General features: G+C 43.9%; 1 protein-coding gene across 1 annotated transcript in view; it reads right to left on the bottom strand.

The window, feature by feature from the left end:
* ARHGAP42 (Rho GTPase activating protein 42) overlaps positions 1-26,811 on the bottom strand; it is a 332,632-nt gene that overhangs the window by 28,623 nt on the left and 277,198 nt on the right. The window contains exons 11-16 of the mRNA XM_088456728.1: positions 26,693-26,771; positions 22,054-22,093; positions 21,128-21,190; positions 19,608-19,682; positions 2,645-2,729; positions 1,605-1,663 (exon numbers count right to left, since the gene is read on the bottom strand). Coding sequence (XP_088312854.1) covers positions 1,605-1,663; positions 2,645-2,729; positions 19,608-19,682; positions 21,128-21,190; positions 22,054-22,093; positions 26,693-26,771 — 401 coding nt within the window. The remainder of the gene's footprint in view (positions 1-1,604; positions 1,664-2,644; positions 2,730-19,607; positions 19,683-21,127; positions 21,191-22,053; positions 22,094-26,692; positions 26,772-26,811) is intronic.

The raw sequence follows: 26,811 nt of genomic DNA, 5'->3' as shown, positions 1-26,811 counted from the left end.
ATAAGTGGGTTGTGTGGGGAGGGCGTACCGACGCCATTGCGTTATCATGGCTCCACCCTGCTATACAGCGCCAAGATCACAGGTATTGTATAGAGGGGCTATAATGACACGATTCAGCATGAATCGGCCCCCCTGGGGACTGCCCTGCCTACTTGTGGGTGGGGGGTTGCAAGTGGCTGGCAGGGGTTGGGTGGGGGGCGGGGGGAAGAGGTTGAGGGCGGCTAGTGGGAGGTGCGGGAGACTTGCCCTCATTACTGGGCGGCCAGAAGCACCACACAATTTTCAGGAGCCTCTCAGCCATTCTTGGAGAGTATGTACTGCTCTTTTTAGAGAAGAGGATCATTTTACAGTCAACCAAGGGAGAGAAATGTGAAATACAGTGGCTACAGTACAGATATTTGGGAGCGTGAAAGCCCAGGGACTTTATTAACAAAAGTTCTATGTACAGTTCTATGTATAGTTTTATTCAAAGTTAAATGACCTGGCATTGTGCGGCTATCTACATGCTAACAGTATTACATGGGTAACACTAACAATGTGTATCCTACTGTTTGCTAGGAAGGCCCAATCTCAGTTGCTGCCTCTTTATGTAAAATGTCCAGGTACAGTTACTGTATCTCTACATTCATTCATATCACTAACCCAGCATGGGTTCAAGTGGTCTATTATACTTATCATCCCATACATGCCAACTTTACACTAGGGGGTAAATTTACTAAAGTGAGAGTTTTTAGAAGTGAGTTTTAAAAGGGATGTTGCCCATAGCAACCAATAAAATTCTAACTATTATCTTCTAGGAGGTGCTAGTTAAATGTTAAGTACAATCTGATTGGTTGCTATGGGTAACATCACTTCTAAAACTCACTTCTAAAAACTCTCACTTTAGTAAATTTACCCCTAGTGATCTACGGGATGTCCTGGAGGGGGCGACCCTGATACTCTCCTGAGAGTTTGGGAGAGCTCCATGAAGTTAGAGAGAGTAGTCAGGTATGACTTATCCTTCACTACCCAAAGTGACTATTTAGCATTCTTAGTAGCTTGAAAACAAATAGTTCAAAATGGATCCCCTTTGCTTTTATTTTCTTTGTGGCTGCGCCCTTTCCAGAGTAGTACTGTACCTAGAAGCTTGTCGCCATGTTCCAGCACAGCACAGCGGACTGTTCTACACTACTCCAGGGTCCTTGGTTTTACACACTACCCTGGCACTGAGTATAATGAGTTGTGGCAGCACACTACAGTATAATATTTTATATATTGCACTATTATAGTATATACTATGTCCATTACAGAAGACGGTGGAGAAGCTGGAACCTGGGAATGCCACACAGCACCGTATGTATGAGATCTCACAGCCAGGACTCTGGCGCTTTGGCGAGAGATCAGTATATGGGTTCAGAGCTGACCCACAGTTATACGACAAACATGGTTATTATCTTGTAGCATAGTACATGTAAACATAGGATACATTTTTAAAAAAAGGCAACTTCCTTAACTGGTGTTTTTTATTTTTTTCCTAGCTCTTCACTGAATGCAGTTATGTCATCATAAAACTATGACAAGTATAATAAATACACTCGGTCTGTTAAATGAATAGATATACTCACTGACGGCGAGGATAAAATCCTTGTGCAATTTGTAGGTCATGAGGGGTTCAGTCAGACATCTGTTAATGTATAAATCACACATCACTTTCCAGAAATTTTATACAGCGCTCCTCAAACTATAAATGTCAGGGAACGAGAGATCCCTTCACACACAAGTGATAATTTAGCTGGCTCATTTATAATAAACGCATTTAGATTATAAGGATTTACAGTAGAATTAAAATATTAATTAAACTGAAATTTCAAGTAAGACTACAAGCCAGGTGTGTATTACAGGAGATGGGACCACATGTGCACCACCATGCAGGCTGTTCCCAGCGTCGCCATTTTTCTGATAACATATTTGGAAATATTCTCAGAAGAGAGCTCTGTCACAGTGCCCAAGTGTTTGCTAACTCCTGTGCAGGCACCATCTTGCTGACACAAGTATAGGGGAGGCGGACTTGGGCACATGTACACCGTATAGCCTGCACCAAATAGCATTGGAACGATTTTATGTTGGAGGGGGCAAGATAAAATCGCTCCGGCACCCCTCCCCTCCTCTCTTACCTGGGCGGCGGCTGCCGACGGTCAGGGGCTGTGCTTTATAGCAAACGGCTGCACAGCCCCTACACTGCACGGAGGAGGAGGTACAATGTGCAGTGTTTTAACTTAAACACCGGACATTACACCTCCTCCATGCAGTGCAGGGGCCATGAAGCCTATTGCTATAAAGCACAGCCCCTGACCGCCACGGCCGCTGTACCTTTCAATTTTTTTATTTTTTTTGGGGGGGGGGGGCTGCACCCTTTCCCTCCCCCCTCCCGTTCAGACACCCATGCCTGCACCCATTATAAATATGCACCTGCTAAAAGCGTAAAATGTGATTACTGGGCAATCATGAAGTTTACAAGATGTGCATCAGCATGTGTAGAGAGTGAGGGACTTTGGCCAACATCTGCTGTTGAGTAGAATCCGAGCAATTTGTTTCCGGTGGTGTCTGTAGAGAGTTACCTCAGAACTTTCAGAAACATGGCCGACAGAAAGAAAAAAATACTCACCTGAGGTAGTTTTTTAAAGCACTTGTTATGGTTTTATTGTCCCATAATTCTAAATCAATATCCATGTCAGGAGGTGCTTTAGGAGCTGAAAATAAAAAGAAGTTGTGGAATTGTAACAATATACTCAGCATTATATCTACCTAAAGAGATTGTACACTTAGCACTACATATTATATAAACTTACACAATGTTGTCTGCTTTGTGTAAGAACACTTATAAGAACTCCAACTATTGTTACTATATGTGTCTGCAATACATAAAAAGTTTCAACACAAAAAAATACTTGACCTGCAGCCTCATACCTGTGTAACCACCTTAAAATTAACATGAACGCAATATATATATATATATATATATATATATATACATATACATATACCATACCTGTCAACTTCACACTAGCGATCTGCGGGAGGTCCTGGAGGGGAGACCCTGATACTTTCTTGGGAGTTTGGAAGAGCTCCATGAACTTATAGTACTTTTTTCCATTTAAGATGTATTCGCCCAAACTCAATTTAAAGTTGTAACGTTCTACATCTAACATGACATGAATAATAAGTATTTCAACTAAACATTTGCAAGTGAAGCTCGTTCCATGTTTGAGCTGAAAGTGTTTTCTGAACAGAACATCCACAAGTACATCACTTAGGAAACCCATATCCGGTAAGAAGAGACGTGCCCTGTCATCTGACAATGTCAGCGTGTCCTTAATGTTACTTCATGGCTTCACAGGCTCCCATCGTAATTACACAATTATAGCTGTAGTTAATGAGGTGCGAACAATAGTCTCTCTCCTATTAACAGGCTAAGTTCACCAAGGTACGTTCCTCTAATTTTATGACACTGGGGGGTCTTGGCGGAGCACTCTCGTCTATTCAGTTTGTCTAGACTTTTAAAGGTGAAACATTATACAAATTTGATCAGTTTTCTATTTTTTTTTTTTTTTCAGTTTAACATGTTATATCCTTCTCATAGGATATAATGGTTAAACATATTTTTTTAAAAAGTTCATAATGATGGAGGACGCTCTCTTTATTTTGTAGGTTGCTTGGTAATTGGAAGATAAAGGGACCTATTTATTAGGGACTTTGGAAAGGAGTGATAATCTTGCAGAAATTACCATTTCCACATGATTATTGCATTTTTAAGTATCATACCTATTTATGTATTAACACAGATATCGCTTGCGTTCATTTAGGAATTGAGGATTCGCAACGCCTCCTAAAAGTATCGGAGCAGAGCATGCCGGATGGGGTGTGGCCACGCCCCACTTTAGCACCAGGGCCCGGCTGATGTTTTGGCGGCTGTGCTCTTTCCCTGTACTGCAGGAAACAAAGAATCTGCGCCAACAGGGTAGAAAACAACCCAAGGACTGAATACAAATCCTTTTATTAAATGTACTGTATAGAGGTGTCAAGGTACATTACCGTAGTCGCTCGCACCAATGTTTTACTCGCAATGTGATTAGTGATGAGCGGTTCGGATTCTGAGGAATCCGAACCGCTCCGAACAGGTGGAATCCGAGTCCACCCGAACGCAAGTTCGGGTGTTCCCGCCTGACTCGGATTCCTCCTAGAGGCCGAACGTCACCCGTCTGGTGTCGGATTCTCGCGAGACCTCGCGAGAGCCGGGTGACATTCGGCCTCTATAAAAGGTGCGGCGCCCGGCTGTCGGCGCCATTTCGCGTGATTGTATCCAGACGGAACAGTCACGCTTAGTTAGGTAGTGATAGAGAGGGGAAAAGCGAGACTAGAGTTACTTAGATTAGTTAGAAAGAGTAGTTCTACTTCTTGCCACTGTGTGCTCCGTGACTGGGCTTAGCCAACTGTGTGCACTGTGTATTACACAAGCTCCGTGACTGGACTTAGCCCACTGAGTGTATTATACAAGCTCCGTGACTGGACTTAGCCCACTGAGTGAATTATACAAGCTCCGTGACTGGACTTAGCCCACTGAGTGTATTATACAAGCTCCGTGACTGGACTTAGCCCACTGAGTGTATTATTTATATTATACAAGCTCCATGACTGGGCTTAGCCCGCTGAGTGTATTATACAAACTCCGTGACTGGGCTTAGCCCACTGTGTGTATATTCTACAAGCTCCGTGACTGGACTTAGCCAACTGTGTGCACTGTGTATTATACAAGCTCCGTGACTGGACTTAGCACACTGAGTGTATTATTTATATTATACAAGCTCCGTGACTGGGCTTAGCACACTGAGTGTATTATTTATATTATACAAGCTCCGTGACAGGACTTAGCACACTGAGTGTATTATTTATATTATACAAGCTCCGTGACTGGGCTTAGCCCACTGAGTGTATTATACAAACTCCGTGACTGAACTTAGCCCACTGTGTGTATTATACAAGCTCCGTGACTGGACTTAGCCCACTGTGTGTATTATACAAGCTCCGTGACTGGACTTAGCACACTGAATGTATTATTTATATTATACAAGCTCCGTGACTGGACTTAGCCCACTGTGTCTATTATACAAGCTCCGTGACTGGGCTTAGCCCACTGAGTGTATTATAAAAACTCTGTGTCTGGACTTAGCCCACTGTGTGTATTATACAAGCTCCGTGACTGGGCTTAGCCCACTGTGTGTATATTATACAAGCTCCGTGACTGGGCTTAGCCCACTGTGTGTATATTATACAAGCTGCGTGACTGGGCTTAGCCCACTGTGTGTATTATACAAGCTCCGTGACTGGGCATAAGCCCACTGTGTGTATAATACAAGCTCCGTGAAAGCGCATAAGCCCAGTGAGTGCATACAAGCTCCGTGAAAGGGCATAAGCCCACTGTGTCTATTATACAAGCTCCGTGACAGGGCACAAGCCCACTGAGTGTATTATACAAGCTCTGTGAAGGGGTATAGCCCACTGTGTCTATTATACAAGCTCCATGAAAGGGCATAAGCCCACTGAGTGTATTATACAAGCTCAGCGACAGGGCATAAGCCCACTGTGTCTATTATACAAGCTCCGTGAAAGGGCATAAGCCCAATGAGTGTATTATACAAGCTCCGTGACAGGGCATAGCCCACTGAGTGTATTATACAAGCTCCGTGAAAGGGCATAGCCCACTGTGTCTATTATACAAGCTCCGTGAAAGGGCATAAGCCCAATGAGTGTATTATACAAGCTCCGTGACAGGGCATAAGCCCACTGAGTGTATTATACAAGCTCCGTGACAGGGGCATAAGCCCACTGTGTGTATATTATACAAGCTCCGTGACTGGACTTAGCCCACTGTGTGTATATTATACAAGCTCCGTGACTGGACTTAGCCAACTGTGTGTATTATACAAGCTCCGTGACTGGACTTAGCCCACTGTGTGTATTATACAAGCTCCGTGACTGGACTTAGCCCACTGTGTGTATTATACAAGCTCCGTGACTGAACTTAGCACACTGAATGTATTATTTATATTATACAAGCTCCGTGACTGGACTTAGCCCACTGAGTGTATTATTTATATTATACAAACTCCGTGACTGGACTTAGCCCACTGTGTGTATTATACAAGCTCCATGACTGGACAGCCCACTGTGTGTATTATTTATATTATACTAGCTCCGTGACTGGACTTAGCCCACTGAGTGTATTATACAAGCTCCGTGACTGGACTTAGCCCACTGTGTGTATTATACAAGCTCAGTGACTGGGCTTAGCCCACTGAGTGTATTATACAAGCTCCGTGACAGGGCACAAGCCCACTGAGTGTATTATTTATATTATACAAGCTCCGTGACTGGGCTTAGCCCACTGAGTGTATTATACAAGCTCCGTGACTGGACTTAGCCCACTGAGTGTATTATACAAGCTCAGTGACTGGACTTAGCCCACTGTGTGCATTATACAAGCTCAGTGACTGGACTTAGCCCACTGAGTGTATTATACAAGCTCCGTGACTGGACTTAGCCCACTGAGTGTATTAGACAAACTCCGTGACTGGACTTAGCACACTGAGTGTATTATACAAGCCGGGTGACATTCGGCCTCTATAAAAGGTGCGGCGCCCGGCTGTCGGCGCCATTTCGCGTGATTGTATCCAGACGGAACAGCCACGCTTAGTTAGGTAGTGATAGAGAGGGGAAAAGCGAGACTAGAGTTACTTAGATTAGTTAGAAAGAGTAGTTCTACTTCTTGCCACTGTGTGCTCCGTGACTGGGCTTAGCCAACTGTGTGCACTGTGTATTACACAAGCTCCGTGACTGGACTTAGCCCACTGAGTGTATTATACAAGCTCCGTGACTGGACTTAGCCCACTGAGTGTATTATTTATATTATACAAGCTCCATGACTGGGCTTAGCCCGCTGAGTGTATTATACAAACTCCGTGACTGGGCTTAGCCCACTGTGTGTATATTCTACAAGCTCCGTGACTGGACTTAGCCAACTGTGTGCACTGTGTATTATACAAGCTCCGTGACTGGACTTAGCACACTGAGTGTATTATTTATATTATACAAGCTCCGTGACTGGGCTTAGCACACTGAGTGTATTATTTATATTATACAAGCTCCGTGACTGGACTTAGCACACTGAGTGTATTATTTATATTATACAAGCTCCGTGACTGGGCTTAGCCCACTGAGTGTATTATACAAACTCTGTGACTGAACTTAGCCCACTGTGTGTATTATACAAGCTCCGTGACTGGACTTAGCCCACTGTGTGTATTATACAAGCTCCGTGACTGGACTTAGCACACTGAATGTATTATTTATATTATACAAGCTCCGTGACTGGACTTAGCCCACTGTGTCTATTATACAAGCTCCGTGACTGGGCTTAGCCCACTGAGTGTATTATAAAAACTCTGTGTCTGGACTTAGCCCACTGTGTGTATTATACAAGCTCCGTGACGGGGCTTAGCCCACTGTGTGTATAATATACAAGCTCTGTCACTGGGCTTAGCCCACTGTGTGTATATTATACAAGCTGCGTGACTGGGCTTAGCCCACTGTGTGTATTATACAAGCTCCGTGACTGGGCATAAGCCCACTGTGTGTATAATACAAGCTCCGTGACTGGGCTTAGCCCACTGAGTGTATTATACAAGCTCCGTGACAGGGCACAAGCCCACTGAGTGTATTATTTATATTATACAAGCTCCGTGACTGGACTTAGCCCACTGTGTGCATTATACAAGCTCTGTGACTGGGCTTAGCCCACTGAGTGTATTAGACAAACTCTGTGACTGGACTTAGCCCACTGTGTGTATAATACAAGCTCCGTGACTGGACTTGGCACACTGAGTGTATTATACAAGCCGGGTGACATTCGGCCTCTATAAAAGGTGCGGCGCCCGGCTGTCGGCGCCATTTCGCGTGATTGTATCCAGACGGAACAGTCACGCTTAGTTAGGTAGTGATAGAGCGAGACTAGAGTTACTTAGATTAGTTAGAAAGAGTAGTTCTACTTCTTGCCACTGTGTGCTCCGTGACTGGGCTTAGCCAACTGTGTGCACTGTGTATTACACAAGCTCCGTGACTGGACTTAGCCCACTGAGTGTATTATACAAGCTCCGTGACTGGACTTAGCCCACTGAGTGTATTATTTATATTATACAAGCTCCATGACTGGGCTTAGCCCGCTGAGTGTATTATACAAACTCCGTGACTGGGCTTAGCCCACTGTGTGTATATTCTACAAGCTCCGTGACTGGACTTAGCCAACTGTGTGCACTGTGTATTATACAAGCTCCGAGACTGGACTTAGCACACTGAGTGTATTATTTATATTATACAAGCTCCGTGACTGGGCTTAGCACACTGAGTGTATTATTTATATTATACAAGCTCCATGACTGGGCTTAGCCCACTGAGTGTATTATACAAACTCCGTGACTGAACTTAGCCCACTGTGTGTATTATACAAGCTCCGTGACTGGACTTAGCCCACTGTGTGTATTATACAAGCTCCGTGACTGGACTTAGCACACTGAATGTATTATTTATATTATACAAGCTCCGTGACTGGACTTAGCCCACTGTGTCTATTATACAAGCTCCGTGACTGGGCTTAGCCCACTGTGTGTATATTATACAAGCTCCGTGACTGGGCTTAGCCCACTGTGTGTATATTCTACAAGCTCCGTGACTGGACTTAGCCAACTGTGTGCACTGTGTATTATACAAGCTCCGTGACTGGACTTAGCACACTGAGTGTATTATTTATATTATACAAGCTCCGTGACTGGGCTTAGCACACTGAGTGTATTATTTATATTATACAAGCTCCGTGACTGGACTTAGCACACTGAGTGTATTATTTATATTATACAAGCTCCGTGACTGGGCTTAGCCCACTGAGTGTATTATACAAACTCTGTGACTGAACTTAGCCCACTGTGTGTATTATACAAGCTCCGTGACTGGACTTAGCCCACTGTGTGTATTATACAAGCTCCGTGACTGGACTTAGCACACTGAATGTATTATTTATATTATACAAGCTCCGTGACTGGACTTAGCCCACTGTGTCTATTATACAAGCTCCGTGACTGGGCTTAGCCCACTGAGTGTATTATAAAAACTCTGTGTCTGGACTTAGCCCACTGTGTGTATTATACAAGCTCCGTGACGGGGCTTAGCCCACTGTGTGTATAATATACAAGCTCTGTCACTGGGCTTAGCCCACTGTGTGTATATTATACAAGCTGCGTGACTGGGCTTAGCCCACTGTGTGTATTATACAAGCTCCGTGACTGGGCATAAGCCCACTGTGTGTATAATACAAGCTCCGTGACTGGGCTTAGCCCACTGAGTGTATTATACAAGCTCCGTGACAGGGCACAAGCCCACTGAGTGTATTATTTATATTATACAAGCTCCGTGACTGGACTTAGCCCACTGTGTGCATTATACAAGCTCTGTGACTGGGCTTAGCCCACTGAGTGTATTAGACAAACTCTGTGACTGGACTTAGCCCACTGTGTGTATAATACAAGCTCCGTGACTGGACTTAGCACACTGAGTGTATTATACAAGCCGGGTGACATTCGGCCTCTATAAAAGGTGCGGCGCCCGGCTGTCGGCGCCATTTCGCGTGATTGTATCCAGACGGAACAGTCACGCTTAGTTAGGTAGTGATAGAGCGAGACTAGAGTTACTTAGATTAGTTAGAAAGAGTAGTTCTACTTCTTGCCACTGTGTGCTCCGTGACTGGGCTTAGCCAACTGTGTGCACTGTGTATTACACAAGCTCCGTGACTGGACTTAGCCCACTGAGTGTATTATACAAGCTCCGTGACTGGACTTAGCCCACTGAGTGTATTATTTATATTATACAAGCTCCATGACTGGGCTTAGCCCGCTGAGTGTATTATACAAACTCCGTGACTGGGCTTAGCCCACTGTGTGTATATTCTACAAGCTCCGTGACTGGACTTAGCCAACTGTGTGCACTGTGTATTATACAAGCTCCGAGACTGGACTTAGCACACTGAGTGTATTATTTATATTATACAAGCTCCGTGACTGGGCTTAGCACACTGAGTGTATTATTTATATTATACAAGCTCCATGACTGGGCTTAGCCCACTGAGTGTATTATACAAACTCCGTGACTGAACTTAGCCCACTGTGTGTATTATACAAGCTCCGTGACTGGACTTAGCCCACTGTGTGTATTATACAAGCTCCGTGACTGGACTTAGCACACTGAATGTATTATTTATATTATACAAGCTCCGTGACTGGACTTAGCCCACTGTGTCTATTATACAAGCTCCGTGACTGGGCTTAGCCCACTGTGTGTATATTATACAAGCTCCGTGACTGGGCTTAGCCCACTGTGTGTATATTATACAAGCTGCGTGACTGGGCTTAGCCCACTGTGTGTATTATACAAGCTCCGTGACTGGGCATAAGCCCACTGTGTGTATAATACAAGCTCCGTGAAAGCGCATAAGCCCAGTGAGTGCATACAAGCTCCGTGAAAGGGCATAAGCCCACTGTGTCTATTATACAAGCTCCGTGACAGGGCACAAGCCCACTGAGTGTATTATACAAGCTCCGTGAAGGGGTATAGCCCACTGTGTCTATTATACAAGCTGCATGAAAGGGCATAAGCCCACTGAGTGTATTATACAAGCTCCGCGACAGGGCATAAGCCCACTGTGTCTATTATACAAGCTCCGTGAAAGGGCATAAGCCCAATGAGTGTATTATACAAGCTCCATGACAGGTCATAGCCCACTGAGTGTATTATACAAGCTCCGTGAAAGGGCATAGCCCACTGTGTCTATTATACAAGCTCCGTGAAAGGGCATAAGCCCAATGAGTGTATTATACAAGCTCCGTGACAGGGCATAAGCCCACTGAGTGTATTATACAAGCTCCGTGACAGGGGCATAAGCCCACTGTGTGTATATTATACAAGCTCCGTGACTGGACTTAGCCCACTGTGTGTATATTATACAAGCTCCGTGACTGGACTTAGCCAACTGTGTGTATTATACAAGCTCCGTGACTGGACTTAGCCCACTGTGTGTATTATACAAGCTCCGTGACTGAACTTAGCACACTGAGTGTATTATTTATATTATACAAGCTCCGTGACTGGGCTTAGCCCACTGAGTGTATTATTTATATTATACAAACTCCGTGACTGGACTTAGCCCACTGTGTGTATTATACAAGCTCCATGACTGGACAGCCCACTGTGTGTATTATTTATATTATACTAGCTCCGTGACTGGACTTAGCCCACTGTGTGTATTATACAAGCTCCGTGACTGAACTTAGCCCACTGAGTGTATTATTTATATTATACAAGCTCCGTGACTGGGCTTAGCCCACTGAGTGTATTATACAAGCTCCGTGACTGGACTTAGCCCACTGTGTGTATTATACAAGCTCAGTGACTGGACTTAGCACACTGAGTGTATTATTTATATTATACAAGCTCAGTGACTGGGCTTAGCCCACTGAGTGTATTATACAAACTCCGTGACTGGACTTAGCCCACTGTGTGTATAATACAAGCTCCGTGACTGGGCTTAGCCCACTGAGTTTATTATACAAGCTCCGTGACAGGGCACAAGCCCACAGAGTGTATTATACAAACTCCGTGACTGGACTTAGCCCACTGTGTGTATAATACAAGCTCCGTGACTGAACTAAGCCCACTGAGTGTATTATTTATATTATACAAGCTCCGTGACTGGGCTTAGCCCACTGAGTGTATTATACAAGCTCCGTGACTGGACTTAGCCCACTGTGTGCTTTATACAAGCTCCGTGACTGGACTTAGCACACTGAGTGTATTATTTATATTATACAAGCTCTGTGACTGGGCTTAGCCCACTGAGTGTATTAGACAAACTCCGTGACTGGACTTAGCCCACTGTGTGTATAATACAAGCTCCGTGACTGGACTTAGCATACTGAGTGTATTATACAAGCTCCGTGACAGGGCACAAGCCCACTGAGTGTATTATACAAACTCCGTGACTCGGCTTAGCCCACTGAGTGCATTATACAAGCTCCGTGACAGGGCTTAGCCCACTGAGTGTATTATACAAGCTCCGTGACAGGGCACAAGCCCACTGAGTGTATTATACAAACTCCGTGACTGGACTTAGCCCACTGTGTGTATAATACAAGCTCCGTGACTGGGCTTAGCCCACTGAGTGTATTATACAAGCTCCGTGACAGGGCACAAGCCCACTGAGTGTATTATACAAACTCCGTGACTGGACTTAGCCCACTGTGTGTATAATACAAGCTCCGTGACTGGGCTTAGCCCACTGAGTGTATTATACAAGCTCCGTGACAGGGCACAAGCCCACTGAGTGTATTATACAAGCTCCGTGAAGGGGCATAGCCCACTGTGTCTATTATACAAGCTCTGTGAAAGGGCATAAGCCCACTGAGTGTATTATTCAAGCTCCGTGACAGGGCATAAGCCCACTGAGTGTATTATACAAGCTCCGTGACTGGGCTTAGCCCACTGAGTGTATACAAGCTCCGTGACAGGGCACAAGCACACTGGGTGTATTATACAAACTCCGTGACTGGGCTTAGCCCACTGAGTGTATTATACAAGCTCCGTGACAGGGCTTAGCCCACTGAGTGTATTATACAAGCTCCGTGACAGGGCACAAGCCCACTGAGTGTATTATACAAACTCCGTGACTGGACTTAGCCCACTGTGTGTATAATACAAGCTCCGTGACTGGGCTTTGCCCACTGTGTGTATTATACAAGCTCCGTGACAGGGCACAAGCCCACTGAGTGTATTATACAAACTCCGTGACTGGGCTTAGCCCACTGAGTGTATTATACAAGCTCCGTGACAGGGCTTAGCCCACTGACTGTATTATACAAGCTCCGTGACAGGGCACAAGCCCACTGAGTGTATTATACAAACTCCGTGACTGGACTTAGCCCACTGTGTGTATTATACAAGCTCCGTGACTGGACTTAGCCCACTGTGTGTATTATACAAGCTCCGTGACTGGACTTAGCCAACTGTGTGTACTGTGTATTATACAAGCTCCGTGACTGGACTTAGCACACTGAATGTATTATTTATATTATACAAGCTCCGTGAAGGGGCATAAGCCCACTGAGTGTATTATACAAACTCTGTGAAGGGGCATAAGCCCACTGAGTGTATTATACAAACTCCGTGACTGGACTTAGCCCACTGTGTGTATTATACAAGCTCCGTGACTGGACTTAGCCCACTGTGTGTATTATACAAGCTCCCTGACTGGACTTAGCACATTGAATGTATTATTTATATTATACAAGCTTCGTGAAAGGGCATAAGCCCACTGAGTGTATTATACAAGCTCCGTGACAGGGCATAAGCCCACTGAGTGTATTATACAAGCTCCGTGACAGGGCATAAGCCCACTGAGTGTATTATACAAGCTCCGTGAAGGGGCATAAGCCCACTGAGTGTATTATACAAACTCCGTGACTGGGCTTAGCCCATTGTGTGTATATTATACAAGCTCCGTGACTGGGCTTAGCCAACTGTGTGCACTGTGTATTATACAAGCTCCGTGACTGGACTTAGCACACTGAGTGTATTATACAAGCTCCGTGACTGGGCTTAGCCCACTGAGTGTATTATACAAGCTCCGTGACAGGGCACAAGCCCACTGAGTGTATTATACAAGCTCCGTGAAGGGGCATAGCCCACTGTGTCTATTATACAAGCTCCGTGACAGGGCACAAGCCCACTGAGTATATTATACAAGCTCCGTGAAGGGGCATAAGCCCACTGAGTGTATTATACAAGCTCCGTGACTGGGCTTAGCCCACTGAGTGTATACAAGCTCCGTGACAGGGCACAAGCCCACTGAGTGTATTATACAAGCTCCGTGAAGGGGCATAGCCCACTGTGTCTATTATACAAGCTCCGTGAAAGGGCATAAGCCCACTGAGTGTATTATACAAGCTCCGTGACAGGGCATAAGCCCACTGAGTGTATTATACAAGCTCCGTGACAGGGCATAAGCCCACTGAGTGTATTATACAAGCTCCGTGACAGGGCACAAGCCCACTGAGTGTATTATACAAGCTCCGTGAAGGGGCATAAGCCCACTGAGTGTATTATACAAACTCCGTGACTGGACTTAGCCCACTGTGTGTATTATACAAGCTCCGTGACTGGACTTAGCCCACTGTGTGTATTATACAAGCTCCGTGACTGGACTTAGCCAACTGTGTGCACTGTGTATTATACAAGCTCCGTGACTGGACTTAGCACACTGAATGTATTATTTATATTATACAAGCTCCGTGAAGGGGCATAAGCCCACTGAGTGTATTATACAAACTCCGTGAAGGGGCATAAGCCCACTGAGTGTATTATACAAACTCTGTGACTGGACTTAGCCCACTGTGTGTATTATACAAGCTCCCTGACTGGACTTAGCCCACTGTGTGTATTATACAAGCTCCGTGACTGGACTTAGCACACTGAATGTATTATTTATATTATACAAGCTCTGTGAAAGGGCATAAGCCCACTGAGTGTATTATACAAGCTCCGTGACAGGGCATAAGCCCACTGAGTGTATTATACAAGCTCCGTGACAGGGCATAAGCCCACTGAGTGTATTATACAAGCTTCGTGAAGGGGCATAAGCCCACTGAGTGTATTATACAAACACCGTGACTGGGCTTAGCCAACTGTGTGCACTGTGTATTATACAAGCTCCGTGAGTGGACTTAGCACACTGAGTGTATTATTTATATTATACAAGCTCCGTGACTGGGCTTAGCCCACTGTGTGTATTATACAAGCTCCGTGACTGGGCATAAGCCCACTGTGTGTATAATACAAGCTCCGTGAAAGATCACAAGCCCACTGAGTGTATTATACAAGCTCCGTGAAGGGGCACAAGCCCACTGAGTGTATTATACAAGCTCCGTGACAGGGCACAAGCCCACTGAGTGTATTATACAAGCTCCGTGAAGGGGCATAGCCCACTGTGTCTATTTTACAAGCTCTGTGAAAGGATATAAACCCACTGAGTGTATTATACAAGCTCCGTGACTGGGCTTAGCCCACTGAGTGTATACAAGCTCCGTGACAGGGCACAAGCTCACTGAGTGTATTATACAAGCTCCGTGACTGGGCTTAGCCCACTGTGTGTATTATACAAGCTCCGTGAAGGGGCATAAGCCCACTGAGTGTATTATACAAGCTCCGTGACAGGGCATAATCCCACTGAGTGTATTATACAAGCTCCGTGACTGGGCATAGCCCACTGAGTGTATTATACAAGCTTCGTGACAGGGCATAAGCCCACTGTGTGTATTATACAAGCTCCGTGACAGGGCATAAGCCCACTGAGTGCATACAAGCTCCTCTGATCCCGCAGCCATTCTCAGTAGCCATCAGGTTACTCTGAACTGTGATAATCAAGTCATCTGCAACCGACGCTGCGTCTCTGCACGCAGATGGAAAACTGCAGATGGGCGTCTCAATACAGTCCTCGGCATCTGCGCCATTTGTGTATATTCGCACAGCAGCTGTGTATGGGATCAAAGCTGCAATGGCGTCAGTGTACATCACTGTATCAGTCCCTCAGTGTTGGACTGGGCCATACATGCCCGCCAGGGGTATGCAGAGGTAGAGGCCCATGCTTAAGGGTGTGACCAGCCACCATGGGTGCGTCTGTGATGCAACTTGACGCAAATGCACATGCCCGTAACCAGTTTGACGCATGCGCTCATCACCAATAACACTGTGACATTTTCTGCCTCTGCGACACACTTTAGATTTGCATTACAAAGTGCAATAAACAACTTTGCATGGACAGCTGGTCATTTTCCATGGGACAAATGACAAATTCAAATTAACTAGAAAAACATTTTTTACGAGATGCGATGCGGAATGTTATTGCACACACTATTACACTACCGGAAAATGAAATTTAGGTCCAAAAGTGATATAACAGCAGAGCAATACTAATTATATCAGTGGATAAATATTTCCATCCAGAATATCAGAAGTTATACTCAATCCCAAATATTAGGTTTAGCGGCTCTGCCAGTTCCTGTATGCTCCAGCTGTATGGTCTATGAACAACACGCTGAATGTCTGATATAAGAGTGGGTCAGCAGGAGCTAAGAGAGGCTGCTCACTGCTCCTACCAAACTGGCCCTTCTCTTGAACAGGCAACATGTTGTATGTCAATAATACACTACCAGCAGGAGTGAGGAAGAAGCAGTTGACTGCCAACCAAGTTAGGGGGCTGCTCAACCTCATGAATGCCAGACCCCAGGAAACTTTAAGCATAGGGTAAAAATATGAATTATCCTTTATACGGGTAGCCATGGGCGTTTCTACAGTGGGTGCAGGGGGAACCATTGCTATGTGGCCCAGACCCTAAGGGGTCCCTGGACATAGGTCATATACAGTAGTTGTATACCAAGTTCCTAGAATTGCCTGCTAAGCAATTGGGTCTGACCTGTTGCCAAGCCCAAATGGGGTGACATTCCATTTTCAGTGAACGATGTGTTTAGTGTATGTTATAATGGTCTGTAAGGTGGCATAATCTGAAAAGGCCATGTTATGTGGTATAATATGAACTGGGGGGCACTGTAGTATGTCATAATATGAACAGGGGATGAATGAGGCATCGCAAATTGCATGCGATGCATCCCAAAACACATCACATGCATGCCGGCATTAATTATGCATTAATTAAGCTAATACGCATTAAGAAGAAAGCAAAGGACAGCTCTCCTGATAAGACCTGTCCTATGCGAGAGAGGGACTTTCGGGTTTATGACCCAGAAGTCTCCCTGGCGTCATTCTGCGCACGCCCCGCAGTGGGTGCTGGGATCCCTTTCACATCACTTTACAAATAGAAGCCCATAGGCCATCTAAAGATGGCGTTACCCACCGGGTCCTAGCTCCGGAATGCATCACATTCCAGAGCTTGCTGCATAAGAGAAATGCGGTCAAATCCATGCTTTGACCGCATTTCTGATGTTGTTGCAACCCGCCCATTGTAATGTGGCATAATATGCACCAGTGGTACTGTAATATATGGTATAATATGAACTGGGGTCACTGTGATGTGGCATAATATAAATTGGGGGCACTGAAATGTTGTACTGTATGAACTGTGGGCACTACAGTGTGGCATTTGAAATGGGGGCACTACAATAAGTTGGGAGCACTAAAATGTGAGGCATTGTTCCTGGGCGGGGACAGCTGTCCCGATAATCAGCTGTCCTTGCGATCCCAATCACTGCTACTTCGGTAGAAGGGATACTTACCATTGCTGAGTCAGTCCAGTGCGCATGTGTGACCTGAATTCACGTATGTGCATGACCACAGGAGACGCAGGGCTGGAGGGATCTGATTGGATTTGTCTTTGCAACCAGGACCTTCTTCCCATAGGAAGGAGCTGGGCCCTGAGAATCAATGCCATGGGAACTTTCAGTATTTGAAGTTTACTGAATATTAGGCGGCCCCATCGGACCTCTAATAATGAATGGGCCAGTTATTAAATATTTGCGGAAATTAGCAATTTCACATTGTGTAACAGGCTCATTAGTGATAATTAATAGCCTCCAAGTCTGAAGCACAGGATCATATTTGTTTGTTTTTACAAACTACTTTACTGGTTTATTAACTTACTTGATAAACTGTTAATTCCAGCATTGAACTATCCTATTTTATCATCACTTGTAGCTTTATATCGTGTGCAGCAGCTTTAAGGGCCTACGTATCACACTGTTTTTTTTTATATAAAATTATGCAGAAACTGCAGTTTCTGCATAATTTTATGTAGTGTACCTATGTACTAATAGCACAATGCAACCGCTATCCCTGCAAGTTCCCCTTTTGTACATAGCCGGGATATTTTCATAAAACCGTATAATATCCCCAGCGATATGGATAGATAATAATCTTGGATGGTCCGCAATTATTAGTACATAGACCCTTAAAAATAACAACTTCCCATCTAACGTTTACCAAATTTACCAATAAAGTGACATTTAGGGGTATATTTACTAAAGTGCGGGTTTTTAGAAGTGGAGATGTTGCCCATAGCAACCAATCACATTCTACTTAACATTGATCTAGAATCTAATTGGTTGCTATAGGCAAGATCTCAACTTCTAAAAACCTGCACCTTAGTAAATATACCCCTTACTGCTTAGGCAGACAGTGCCTTCTGCGCATGTGCAGTAAAACTGGGAGCCCGGACGTTTCATTACACTTGTGTATATACTATATATAAGTAAAAGTCAAAAAGAAATTCGAAAACAAAGTGTGAATTTTTTCTTTTTTTTTCTTTTAATACTGAGATAGTGATCGGAGGATAGCAGCAGTACTTATTTTGCTGCTGTCCTTGTTTTTATAATAATATAACTAGTTTCCCCTTCCAAAGAAGGGAAAGTTTTTGGTGGAGATCCCTAACGTTAATCAGTGCCCGGTAACCTTTGATACGGTATCCCATTTCCATCATATGTATGGGGCTTATTCATCATACCATAAATGGCCCAGTAACCTCATACTTGCCTACTTTTAAAAAACCATGTCAGGGAGATTGTGAAAGCAGCACCTATGAGCGCGTGTTACAGTGGGCGTGTACTGATACATCTGAGAGGCGTGTCCTAAACCTGACTTACATCCAAATGTAAACCAGCCCAAAAGCAGTTAGTAAGATCTGTTTGTTGATGAAAACACACTAATACTTTGCAGAAATTCATAGGGATCATTGTGCCTTATAATAACCAATGCAAGGAAATGACACTAATGATCCCATTTGACTGTATATATCTCTGTTTTTTAATATAACAGCTTCATAATGTGGGTAAGGATGAAATAAGGGAGATTTCTAGACTCTTCAGGGAGAGACAGGGAGATTGCTACTGTTTCAGGGAGTCTCCCTGACAATGAGGGAGTGTTGGCAAGTATGAGTAACCTTTGATATGGTATCCCATCTCCATCACACGTAATCTAGTACCTTAGCTCCTGCCCAGCTCTAGCTACCCCTCTGTACACCATAACTAATACTTCTTGAAAGGCAGGAAACTGAACATTTAAACATTTGCATATGTAAAAATCTCCAGCACAGTCACCCCTATTTTTTAAAATCAATTCCAGATGTTGGTGTCAGTCAATGTGATCACTGCACATCCCCAGCCAGAGTTTGCAGGATTAACACGTCTCCTGTAACTTATGAATGTGTGTAGGAAGGGCGCGCTTTCTTTAGCTAGCTGAGGACATTCCAGCTCTTTCCTATAGTTTCTATAATATACATTGCAGTGGAATTGCCATATTTCTGCCCCCCTCCCCGTGTGTATTTATTTCCGTCAGTGAGCTGTAACCTGCTCCCATTCACTGGCGCTCTTTATTGTGCTTTGTGAAAAGCGTCAAATACTGTAGCTCGTTTTCATGTGTCTCATGTAAGATAGAACCTATATGTAATAAATTAATCGCATTTTTATACTTACAGAAAACTGTGTTCATCAACTTCTGGACTTTAGAATTGACGCCTCCAATTCTGTAAAGTCCCAAAATAGTGATGCCTGGGTAAACAGGAATGAGATACACAGATTACGCTGATGCTGATGTCAGCTGCTCCATGCTTCACGGGAATTACTGGATGTAACTAATAAGTGTGCGGGAAAATCTACTAATAATAATAATATCGCAACCTGAGTAAAATGCAACATGCCGTGGTGGAGCCATAGTGCATTCTTCCAAATATCAGATACACATCTGTGCCCCTCCATCCTCCTGTGCCTCCTGATAAAATGTCTCAGGCATTATTTAAATAAGTTATTTCCAGTGGCAGAAGGGCCCTGTGACACCACGTATATTATTATCAAGTCATAACCTGAAACCCGACTGCCGAAACCCACTACTAATTGGTGACGATACAGAACATCTGTCAGGAGGACAGAACGCATGCGCCTAGTATTTAAGTATTTAACAGTTATAGGGGTCTATTTACTAAGCTTTGTATGGAGAAAGTACCAACCAATCAGCTCCTAAATGCCATGTCACAGGTTGTGTTTGAAAAAGGTAAGGAGCTGATTGGCTGGTACTTTATCTTTGTCCACTTTATTTCCATCCAAGGCTTAGTAAATAGACCCCTCAGCAACTGAAACATATAGTTATAAAATATTACACTTACAAAGTGATCACCGTGTACTAAATAATTAAATCAACTAGAAAAAAATCATTGGAAACCACTACTATGCTTGTGATTAATTAGAACAATGTTGACATTTGATGATGATGATGATGATGATGATGATTTTAATAGAACAATGTATAAAGGGGATGTAGTCATAATGTTGACATCACAATGTTGACAATTATCATGTTGACATTGAACATGTCGACATGTTCACATTCACAATGTTGCCATGTGAAATGTTGATATTCTACACGGACCGGCAGTGGTGGGTTAGGCTGTGGGAGGTTTGGGTTAGGCTGCAGAAGGGGAGGTTAGTGGAGGCACTAGGGGGAGGGTTAGAGTTAGGCACTAGGGGAAAGGTTAGTGGTAGGCTGCGGGTGGGGAGGTTAAGGTTAGCCATAGTAGTATTACTCATCGGAAACCACACAGGATCCACCAGAAGTCATCCTGATGTCACCATTAGACCCAGAAGACACTGCTGGACCTGCCATACCAGGTAAGTCACCACTAGACCTCAAGGAACATTTTAACTACATTCTAAACATATTGACATTCCATCAGTGTCAACATGATGAAAGTTGAGGTGGTCAATGTTGATATTACATGTCGACATGAGGAATATCGACAAACTAAACCACGCCAGTATAAAGTAGAGGTTATAACATTTTAGAATGAGAAACACATTGGGTCACGCACGACCAGACAGTGCACCTTCAGATCATCAGTCCATAATCTGATGATACCTCAATGCAATAGCGCCACCATCACTTTATAAGCCTTCCTGTCTTGCTTTGCAGCAACAGTAGTAAATAAAGACTGAGCCCTCACCTCGTGTCTCCACGGAGTGGATACATTTTTTCACAAAGTTGAAGCCGGCTTCATTTAAAAACACTGTAAAGAAAACACAACCTCATTGTCAAAAAGATAATTGTTGATGTACCCTGTGAGGGCAACCTTCTCTACACATTCAGCCCCCCAGCACTTAGAAAATATTCGGGTTCCTCTCAACAATCTTTCTATGGTAAGTGGCATTACCATCCAGATCTATCAGCGCTAAGAAGAGCTCATAGACCTGAATGGTCCAGCTAGCAGCGCTCCCTCCTGGAGCCGGCATGTTACACGCCAGCATACACTCATAGGCCCTGCGGCCACCCACAACCTATGTGAGCTCGCACATATCCCTTCTCCACCTCGCAACATCTAGAAAGCACCATGGCAGGTAGGTGTTGGAAGAGGATCTACTTAGGTAAGGGGTGTCAGGTTATGCTATTGGGTGTATCTGTTACATATGGCTAGCAGTAGGTATCATTGGGAGTTGTGTGTGTAACATAGGGCTGTCTATGGGGGTGGGGTATTTATTTGCCATGTACTGTATAGCTGGTAACGGCAATATGCAGGCAGCAGGGGACTCTACCTAGTCCATTTCAATAGAGCAGAACACAGTGCTGTACAGTATATACTGTAACACCTTAGGCCAGCGGTATACAGTGCCTTGTGCCAACTGCATGAACAGTACAGCCGTCCCATGCCTGCATTGTGCACCAAATAAATGTGCATACAAAAACTTACATGTTTAAATGAAAGTAGGAAACATATTAGTTCTGTGGGGTAAATGAGCAACTGATGTTCTTGTCTATCCTCAGCTTCCATATATCTCCCCATGCTGGATGCCCTTGTCACTCCTAACCTGCTCTCTGCACTAAACTGTTCAGCACTTAGAACATTTTGTACAACAAAAAAAACACAAAACTTACTCTCTTCCTTTTTGCTGATGATGGCTGGAAGTGTGTATATCTAAAACAAGGGGGAAAAACAGCATTAAGCACCTAACGAATGGAGGGCTTCCCTTCCTCAGGAACAAACCATGTTCGGGATGCCTTTATTTTGTCAGAGTTAGCTGCTATTTTATATCCAATAGTTTAATTTGTGGGATTCAGTTTTTTTTTTCTTTTACATAGTTACTACAAGTTACTACTTACTACTTACTACAAGCCCAAGTATGGTAGCAAACTATATATTTAGCTAGCTCTGCTGAGTATAACACACCAGTCCAATGTGACTTGATGATAGGGCTGTAAATATAAGGTGTTATTTTTATATTTTTCAAATATAATTATTATCATCATACCTTTCAACATTTCCGGCCCAGTGAATTGGGATCGGTGGCATGGCCAAGCCAGGGGCTAAGTGGCAGTGTGCGGTTAAGTTATAACTTAGCCCCGTCCACTCAGTTGCAAGAGCGCACTGCACCCATTCACGGCTAACGTGTTATGGAAAATAGCTAACTAAGGGCCTGATTCAGCAAGGAACGCACGGATGCAGACTCACGCACCCGGCCGCTGCGAGAAAATGCTAATGAATGCATACGCACGACAGTCGCAGCAGAATAAGCAGACACCCAGTACTGCATAATACCACCCACTTCCCTTTACTTGTGTCCTCTATACCTGGCAAGACAGCGGAAACATCGGTAACATCGAGAACCATCGAACCCATACCCACAATAGTGGTTGACTTGACCCTCCCGCAGACATAGCGAGACTTCCTGTGTGCAACTAGATCTCAGGCTGTGTCCACCGCCGCAAGGGCTTAATTATGCACGTACCTGAAACACCGTCCAAACACACAGGCACGCCTGTGTTTGCCCGACCACTTCTCCGCCACCACCCACAAACGGCACTTCCTGTCAATCACTTGTCCCTAGGGCTGCAGACTCCCTGCGTACGCATACTCCATCGCACTGGCTGGTTGGCGCACGTGCAATGCATGCACAGAGCACAACCAACGACCGATTGCGTGCGTCTGCACCCGTGCATTCCTTGCTGAATCAGGCCCTAAATTCCATCCCAATTGGGACAATGCAGTCAGCGCGACAGAATCCTCCATTTTGATTGCTCCTTTGAAATCGGGACAGTGGGGAGGTATGTTATTAATATTTTTAATTTGCCAGCACTAAAGTTTCAGCGTATAAGTCACACGTAACAATAATGAAGATCAGCAAATAGTTATAACACTCATTAAAGACAATGATTGAATCACTAAAAGTTTATGTGCGCTAGTGCACCACCTTTTTCTGGCACGTTTCACAGTGCATATCTACTTCATGGCTATATAATATACAGATATCAAAGTATGGTCTATATCCACTTTAGGATCACCCCCTTCGTTTATTTATGTGTTTCTCATAAAATACTGCTCAATTTGACATAATTTATGTTATGTCTTATATTAATTATCAAAGTGATGGCTCCTTGGGGTTGTATTTATTGCATGTTGTACTTTAATGGTGTAGGATATTGCTTTGCATAAGTGACCCTAGAAATGTGCTTTTCTACACAAGTACAAGTGGAAGTCCTTTAGAGGAAAGAAAGTACGTGTGCCATACCACAAAGCAAATGACCCGGTTGTTTTAGTAAAGTAATACAAGTCTATAAAATTAAATCTTATTTTACAACTTCAGTGCAAAACCGCCCTTAGCATAGAAAATTCCAGATCCCCTCCAATTTGTACTCTCCATCAGATGCCTCAATCCTGGCCTACTACAGTAACTCACCAGCTTCTCCGTAAAATTGGGTGCATTACCAGAAACGCAGATGTGACATAACAAGAGGGCACTTGCGCTACAGGTTGACCTTATTTGGGTAGAGTCATCCACATTTTGAAGGGATAATCTAGATAATCTACTCTGTAATGTTCCGCTGATCACTGTCAAAAGCAGCTTTTAGCTTTACCCATAAAGGGGAGAGTACACAAACTGTAACCAACCAAAACAAATTAGGAGACTACTCATCTTTAGTACAAACAGCTTTATTTGTTATCATAGTGACCTTTTAAACAGCATTTTTAATTATAATATTTTTAGTCTATTTTTGTTTTACAAGAAGATATTTTTAACTGATTTTCCATCAACTGTTAGTGAAAATGACTCTTCGGGTCTAAACATTATTGTAATAAAATCTTTTTTTGATGGAACTTGTTGCAATTTAGAGTTTTTCTTTTTTTTAACACTTGAACTAAAGACTCTTATTACTTAAGATGGGTACACACTGAGCGATGGGTACCCAGCCAATATCCTGGATACACATTGGAACGTGGTAATGGACGACTGAGCGATACCTTATTCCGTCCTTCATTACCTGCAAAGGGGTCGCTTGCGATATCATCCGGTTGGACGTGCAGCATGGCCGACCGGGCGATGGCGCATGCGGCCGTGGGAGCGCGCATACTGGCCATACACACTGAGCGAAGCGGCCGATATGTTGTTTCAGTGTGCACCCAGCTTTAGTACTATTACAGCGCAACTAAAACTATAGTACATACACTCACTAGTGTGATATATACTATTTGTGCTGATCTAAGTGACTGAGGGGCCTATTTATCAACATTAAAATAACGTTTTTAAGGACATTTTCCTTAAATAACGTTAATTTGGTATTCATGAACAGACTTAGCACAGGAGATATCACAGATATCTCCTTGCTAAGTTCCCCTGCGTTAATTTCCACACTCCCCATACATTAGTACATTAGTATGGGGATGTGGAAATTGTGGTATTCATCAAATTCCGAAAATTATGAATTTTTCGGAATTTGATGCAGTTACTATCCGCCACTGTGAGGTGGTGAATAGCAGAATCGACTTACCTGTATCCGCGTGTGCAGGTCCCCCGACGAGTCCCTCCGGCGCTCTGCTCCGTCCTCAGGCTCCGGAGTGCTGCGCATGCGCTGGTTTTACAGATGTAACAGCGCATGCGCAGCACTGTTTCCAGATGCGATAAGGTAGTGTGGGCAGGGAAAATATCTATTTCCCGAAAAGCTGTCATCGCAAAAATGACAGCTTTTCGGAATAGATACTTATGGAGAGGTGGAATGATGAATTCCACCTATAATTAGGTAGAACTCCATGCGAGTTCTAAACCTAATTATCTCTAGAGAATTTTTAGGTTTAATGAATAGGCCCCTGAGAATGAGCACAAGCTAATTTAGCTCAAGCTCACCTACTATTTACAAACAGTGGGGTAAGGTATCTGGTTATGCCGTTTGCATCATCCCCTCACAACAACATTTATATCATAACGGCATGCCCTCTGCCACCTTGCAGCTTGGTGGGCACCCTTGACGGATCCAATGGCTGCAGTGATGATATATAATTACATAATAACAAATACATAATTATGCGGAGGTGATGGGTTTGAATCCCGGGTATGACAGTATTTTGAAATGTGTGTGTTAAATAAAGGAGATAGTGACTAAAGGTGCTTGGGAAGGAGGTCAGACGAAGGGGAAGGAGATCAGATGAAGGGGAGGTCGGCCAAAGAGGAGATAGGGGGCAGCCAGGAGATGCCGGTCTAAAAAGAAGAGGAAGCTACAAGTAAGGATGATTCTATACAGAAAACTGACAGGCACCGCCAAACAGCGCCCCCTGCCCTGCCGTGGCAAATGTCGCACCACCCTAATTACAGCCCTGTGAGATATCTCTCCCTATTTTGAGAGTCTCACAGACATTCCAGGAGATTACTGTAGTTATTATCATTATTAGCTATTGGGCCCTTCCTCCCTGCTTCTACGGTTGTCACTTTAAAAGTATATTGTCCCAAAAAATTGCCCACACTAAAAATAAAAATTAGATTTCTGTTTGCGCCAGATTACTGCTTCCCTGTCTGTAGTAATACCTCTTAAAACTATGTATTAAATATAGTACATAGCTACCATGTACGTAAGAAAGTGTCACTAAAAACAAATCTGAAATGTTCGCATCTACAGTAGTAGAATACAGCTCTGCCACTAAAGCATTGGTCTCTAGAACATATAAACTGACCGATACTCCAGCTCTGCTACGGAACTGCCGAAGAATCAACAAACCTCAAATCTAAATTGCATTACATAAAACAGCTACTAATTACAATCACAAAAACAAATGTGAAAGTGCTGATAGCTGGACAGGACATGAGGAGCTTAGCAATGTGCCTCTAATGTGCAGCTGCATACAATACAGGCTACAGCCCTCTTTATTACTGATGTCATCCAAGAAAGGTTCACGCTCTCCTGCTCCCTTTAGGCTTAAACACAGGAAGTCTGGGAAAAAGAATCTTTTTCCATGATCACAACTGTATCTCAAGTCTGTTCCAGAAAGTGCTCAAATGTATAAATATACTGTATTAGTAAATATTACTAGTACGAAAGTAGGAATAAAATATAATCCTGTATTTTAGGGTTACTGGTCATGTAAATACACAACAACTATGTTATTCCCATTTTTTTCTGGCATCACAAGACATCTGGTTGGGCTGAGAAGCGATCAGATGTTGGTGGCACTTCACCTTGAAGCTGTGACTTTGGCTCATTATGTACAAATGTCACTTCAAAGACAAAAGTATTCCATAATGTATCTTACCGGTTCTTTTCCATCCATCGCCTCCAGCCATTGCTTCCTGTTGGCCTCAGACAGTGCCTGAAGCGTTATAATTCCCTGTCTGTAAAACACACGAAAAGAGTTGATGAAGCAGATGTGGG

This window comes from Taudactylus pleione, unplaced genomic scaffold (genome assembly GCF_031769625.1).
Source record: "Taudactylus pleione unplaced genomic scaffold, aTauple2 ptg000711l, whole genome shotgun sequence".
Taxonomy (NCBI): Eukaryota; Metazoa; Chordata; class Amphibia; order Anura; family Myobatrachidae; genus Taudactylus; species Taudactylus pleione.
The sequence above is the reverse complement of the archived record's forward strand: the minus strand, read 5'-3'. Positions and strand labels throughout refer to the sequence as shown.